Source organism: Salvia splendens, chromosome 6 (assembly GCF_004379255.2).
Source record: "Salvia splendens isolate huo1 chromosome 6, SspV2, whole genome shotgun sequence".
Lineage (NCBI taxonomy): Eukaryota > Viridiplantae > Streptophyta > Magnoliopsida > Lamiales > Lamiaceae > Salvia > Salvia splendens.
In genome coordinates this window covers 4,554,038-4,560,630 of record NC_056037.1, presented here as the reverse complement: position 1 = coordinate 4,560,630, position 6,593 = coordinate 4,554,038, and the positions used below count along the sequence as shown (strand labels likewise).

General features: G+C 32.7%; 1 protein-coding gene across 1 annotated transcript; it reads right to left on the bottom strand.

The window, feature by feature from the left end:
• On the bottom strand, positions 1-387 carry LOC121807985. Its single transcript, XM_042208319.1, has one exon. It carries the CDS (start codon positions 385-387, stop codon positions 1-3), a length of 387 nt encoding a protein of 128 aa, XP_042064253.1.
• Positions 388-6,593: the final 6,206 nt, after the last annotated feature.

Below are 6,593 nucleotides of genomic sequence, written 5' to 3'. Positions count from 1 at the left end.
TCAGGCGTTGGCGCGCTGCACCGCCCTCATGAGCAAACTATCCCCCTGCAGAATAATACAAATCGGAGAGTTTCCGATTCCGCGCGCTTTCGCGAGCATGATCTCCTTCGTCAGCGCCATGAATTCCTGTAGATCTATCGTCCCGCTCCCGTTGGCGTCGAACTTGCTGAACAGGACGTCGTAGAGGTCGGAGATCTCGTCCGGCGACTGCAGCTCGAACTCCGCCGACGATAGCTTGCCGGAGCGCCTCTGCAGCTCGTCGCGCGACAGCACGCCTTTGCCGTCGGCGTCGAGCGCCCTGAACTTTTCGCTCGCCCACTTCTCGAACGCCTTCGAATCGTTCACGAATTCCGTAACAATTTGGCTGTCGATGAATTCCAGGCTCATTTTCGCCGATTGGAATTTGGGGAAAATGAAATGGTAGCGTTTACGAAGAGTTTATGCGTGTTTCGCAATGTTATTGATAATGGTGAAGCATTAGGTTTGCTGCGTGACTGTTCTATTTATAGGTGGTCATGTGGAGCTTCGTTCCCACTTCCCATTTATTGGGGAAATGTTTATAAATATGATTTCCTAATATTTACAAATGAATGTATTAAATATACTATTATAAAAAATTAAAATATGACTTTATTATAGATATTGTCTGTTACATTTCCATTTCTAGGGAAAGTGATTATAAATTTATAATGATGTTTTTCTGCTGTGTTAAAAATGAATGTCTTTATGGAAATAATTAGATGGCAATAGCTTTTTTTTAGTTGGGCAGTGATAATCTTACATAATTGTATGTACATAATCGAACTTTTTTTAACATTTTACATTGAAAATCGATTTATAAACATTAATAGATTTAAAATAAATTTCATAATCATCATTTTGCAACCCTTCAAAAAAGTTAAATTTTAACTTAAATATTTGTATATTTAAGGAAAACCTTATTTTTTTTACTAAATATTGTATAATTAATTCAAATGAAGCTCGAAATCATGGTACAATTTGATATAAAATTTATATATTACTTCTTTCTTATTATTACAAATAATACAATAAATAACATAATTAATTTTTAAGGAAATTTAATTAAATTTAAAAATTGAAGGATATTACATTTATCTTTTCTCTTTTTTTAATATCAACCGCCTCATCGTTAACATTACATCGTCGATAAAGAATTTTAAATTTCTCTTTTTTTAAGAGAAAGCGCATCGTTTGAATAGTTTGAAAGAATAAAAATATTACATGTATTTAATTTATTTATTGATATTTTCATTTTGAAAAGTTCTTAGGACATATTCCTACTCATATTATTTTCATTGTTTCTTTCCACGTAAGATGCTCACATTGTGTCACGATATTTTAAGAAAAGTTGTTAAGGAAGATAATTAGAGAAAAAAAAGTAGTTGAATATTTTAATGAAGATAAAGGAGAGAGAGGGGGGGGGGGGATTTATTTCTAAATTGAGAAAGTTGACATCTTGAGTGTGACAAACTAAAAAGAAAAAGTGTACATCTTGAGTAGGACGGTGGGAATACTATTTATACGTCCTAGTTGGGAACTTCAACGAACTATAGTTTGGAGTATGGCTAACAATTTTCACACGACATGAATCCGCACGAAATTATTGAGTTTGGGTCAAGTTTTATTAGGTTCGTGTCCTTATCAGGTTGGCCCGTTAAGAACTAATGTGTATTTCAGAGTCTCAAATTCAATTCACACAGTATATCAAGTTTTATTAATTAACTCTAATAATACTACGATACTGCAAAATTACAGCGTCGTTAGTAGTATTTCAAGTGTCGATCCACAAGGAGGTAGAAGATTGTTTAAAACTTATTAAGTTAAAAAGATGTAACATAAGGATTTGATTGTTGATTTTGGAAGATTCGGACAAACGAAAATAAAAGTTAACAAAAGATGGATTTTTCAAACGGAAAAGAATGTCACTCCAAGTTGTTCATTAGACTTGAATCATTCTACACCTACATCAAACACACAAATTTTGGGATTAATTCATCAACCTAATCGCTTGCACTGAACATGTTTGCGACGTATAGTTCACAGTCAGCTGAACACTTGTTACATGAAATAATTTTCAAAGATATTAAATTCCCGCGGAAGCGCGGGAAATAAAAGATCATTTACTATAAAAGCTTACCTAATCCGTTGCCAAATTATCCTCTGAACAATTCAAATTCAACAACTCATAAATTGATTAGTCTATCCAAGTCTATGTTAAAGAGACAATAAACAAGAATTAAACATCTATAACGATAGAGGCATCTAAAGTGATAGAATCTAACATTAAACACATCAATGATATCAAAACGTGAATTCAAAGGTGTAGATACATTCAAACCAACCTACATCACAACTTAGAGCAACATTGAAAGTTTAGCCTAAACACATGGTAAAAATCACAATGAAAACCATAGGAAGCATGCTCTCGTTGAGTGGAATTGAGATTTGGAGACGGATCGTCGGAATGTTGGCCAGAATTTCTTCCTTCTCTTCTTCCTCCTCTCTTTCCCTCTTTCACTCTCTCTTTTACCGTCAAAAGGGTGCCTTAATATCCCCAAAAAACTGCTCCAGAAACCTATTTGAAAACTAAAATTCGGCAGTTTCTGAGAAAACGCCCGAACCGGGCGAAATGGTGCCAATCCAGGCGAAAACGATGCCAACCCGGGGCGTTTCTACTGGACCCGAGTGTTTTGTTGGTCCAATAACGCCTGGGTCGGGCGTTTTCGCCAGGTTCGCACTGCTTCGCAAAGCATTCATCAAATGGCCATAACTTCTTGATAGACAACAGACAGTTTGAATCAAACCTTAGATCTGTTTGACTCACATCTATCAACTAATATATAATAATCAAACTTTAATGATTAATTGATAGATGATTTTAATATAAAAAAATAGGAGAAATCTTGGAGTAGAATTAGCATTATTGATTTACATCATGAACCCAATAATTTTGAGTAGTTTCAGATTGGATACGGATAACCCATTACAAAATAATATTATTATTTTTATTATTTAAGCAAGTTAGATTGAAAAATAAGGTATAATAGTGTAATATTATGTTTTAATCGTGTGATATTAGGCTCGGGTCGCTATCGCATTATGTCAACCTATATTATATCATGTCGGGTGCGGATCGTGTTCGGATTAACAGTTTCCTTAACAAGTTAGGCTCGGGTTGGGCCTTATTGGGTTGACCTAATAACAACCCAATCCGGATGATTTGAATCTCCTCGTTTGGAAGACTGTCACAATGTAAAAAAACAGTTCGGGGAACATGTTCATAACCTTATCATGGTTGCGGATATTGCTTTAGCCACCACGTATATCCATATGTGCAACACAATTCCTCCAGAATTTTAATATATCAATCAGATATGGTATGAATTAAAATCGAAATACAAGACATTGGTTGACTCTGCACTTGATCCTTGAGCCATTTGAATACAACTATGATTACTAAAAAGCCATTATAGCGATACCAAGCTAGATCATCAAATATCACGTGGTAGATATTCATCATGAAATTAATTATATCATTATCTTTCCAAAACATTGCAAATCCTCATGTTCCAATTTTCCTCAATAGAGAGAACATCAAACTTGGAGACTTTAGCTGGTTTAAATAGACATAACACTCTTTCAATAGTAAAAAAAGAGATGAAGCACCAACAGATGGATATAGTAAAAACCAATCCATTAAACATTAGTTTCTAGTCGGTGGATGTCTAGTAAAATTTTCTACCCATGACTATGCCCTCATCTCGGGGCTCCAATTTGGCCAGGCCAATTTTCAATACCACGACAGAAAGTATCAAACTCCTCACTCTTCAAGTCTACACACGTCTCACTTCAAGTGTTCCTCATGCACAAAGGTAAAGTTGAAGATGTTATATGCAGACTTCAAGGACAAGAAATTGATTGGGGTAGAGAACTTCATAAAAGCTGCTCTATTGACTCTCTGCTACTCCACCATCTTATGCAGAAAGAAGTGCATCATTGATAATTTGGGTCACATGGCTTCGACTACTTCAATTTGTATAAATAAAATAAAAAATAATAGAAAATAATTATAACTAGGTCAAGCCAACCGGGTCAATTCACCTTGGCCAACCACCAAGTTTCGGATATGGTATACTCTAGTGGCAGGCTAATCGGGTGCGGACGAATCGCGTTGTACTTTTATCGGATTAGAAAATTTCAACCCTAACTCTCTAAATTTAGAGGGCTATTCGGGTCAAACCACGAGTTGCAAATTGCACTAACATCCCTACGTTTAACTATATAAGTATGTATACTATTTTCTACTTAAACTTTATAGGTAGCCAATTCAAAGTATCTTCGGAACTAGATTTTGCATATCACTTGTTTAATGTGTATTTATGTTGAAATATGTGTAAATCTATCATACGTGTGAGAGAGAGGGTGTTGTGTAATTGTGTTTGAGACCTTCCTAAACTCTAACTACATCACTTAAATTAAAAAAAAAAGTTTCAAATTATATTAAATTATCGGGTATTTGGATAATACCGAATCGGGTATTATACCAACAAATTTAGAAATTATAATACCCGAACACATACCCAATATCCAGTTTTTTGGATCATCAAGTATCTTCAGAGCTAGATTTTGCATATCATATTATTTTTTATTAGTTTCGCAATTTTAGACTCTATGAATATTGATTCTCTGGTTTTGTTGGAACGATGTAAACATTTGCCAATGATATTTTTGACAGGTATTGATTCTTGAAATTTAAAATTGCTTTTGTTGGTAAGATGTACTCTCTTCTTTCCATTAGTGTTTGGCGCATTTCTTGTTGCACTCACTTTAGAAAAATTATAAGTAATTCAAATGAAGAGAGAGCATAATGCGTATTCACTACATTATTCTCTCTCAACTTTATTTATTTATCATTTTTTTAAACGAGTGTGAAAAAGAAATGTTGTTCTCTCTAAAGGTAGACGTGGGCTGTATAAGTAGTACAACATAAGAAAAAAGTCCTTCCATCTCCAAATAGGTAGTAGTCATTATATTTGTGTAAAATTAATAATTAAAGTATAATATGTATCAAAATAGCACTAAACCTATAAGTTTAGTAACCATTTTGATACAAATATTGATATCGGCTGAGTTTATAATGATCATGAGCATGAGTTTGAAAAATTGCCCAATTTGAGCTTATTTCAGCCAATGAGCTCGTCCCAGATCCGCTTCATTTTGCTAATGGGCTGGGCTTGAGCCATCTTTTGTTAGGTTGTTCCGACACATTTGACAACTCTAGATGAAATGAAATAGTTGACAATCATATTACCTTTCACATTTTCACCAACACACCGAAAATTTAATAATTAGGAATCATATTATTCTCTTAGGACGCAATCGATAATAAACAAATAGTAATATGATTTTGGTGCCATTGGAAATTACCCAAATGACAAGCAAATTCTTTAACCACGTATTGTCGTCGCAAAAAATAAACTTTAATAAATTCGAAATAAATTTGGTTGATTGGAATTATTTATTATATAAAATATATGCAAAGTAACTAAAATCAAAGCAATTGGGCGCAAAAAAAATGAAAAATGGCCAAATATAAAATTTTCAAGAACTTAAAATGTGATAATGAAATCATAAATTTTGGATTTTATAGCTAATTTATCAACAATTAAGGTTTTTCGATCAAATCAAAACCAATGCATCAAAACAAATATTACGTAAGAATGACCTCCATTGAAACAACGTCTTTACCATTTACAAAATCACTATTGTTATGGCTTGTTCAAGACTTCGATCGACAACAAATCTCAAAAGTTAGCCATATTGTGATATATGGATGTGAGACTTTTGATTTGAGAAAAAAGTAGTAATAGAATACACAAGAAATTAGACATAAAAAAAGTTTATTGACATGTACGAAAGTTTCAATTTCGCTAAAACAAAAAATTTGTTGAAAATTAGATATAGTACTAGATACATGTACGAAAGTTTCAATTTCGCTAAAACAAAAAATTTGTTGAAAATTAGATATAGTACTAGATACATGTACGAAAGTTTCAATTTCGCTAAAACAAAAAAATTGTTGAAAATTAGATATAGTACTAGATACATGTACGAAAGTTTCAATTTCGCTAAAACAAAAAATTTGTTGAAAATTAGATATAGTACTAGATGAAACAAGTTTATGAATTGCCATATAAGTTTGACTTGAGGAAAAACATAAAAAAATGGCGATAATTTAGCTGCAAGATCAAAGTTTATCAGATATGTTATGTAAGTTTTGATTTAGGAATACATAGAAATATAAATGCCTTACTATCTCTCTGTAGTGTATCCTATTCACAAAACTATATGATATTCAGTGCAAATATAAAATACTTAACTTAAAAATTAGCTATGAAATTAAAATGTCAAAATGTGTGATTTTACCATATACTATTAAGGTTAAAGAGATAATATAAGTCCATTTATAGTTAGTGATATTGTAAAACAATTAAACATTAAAAATCTAACTAAATGAGTGTAAATATAAGTGAAAAAATTACCAGAATAAGAGGTAGCGAAAAAATAAGATG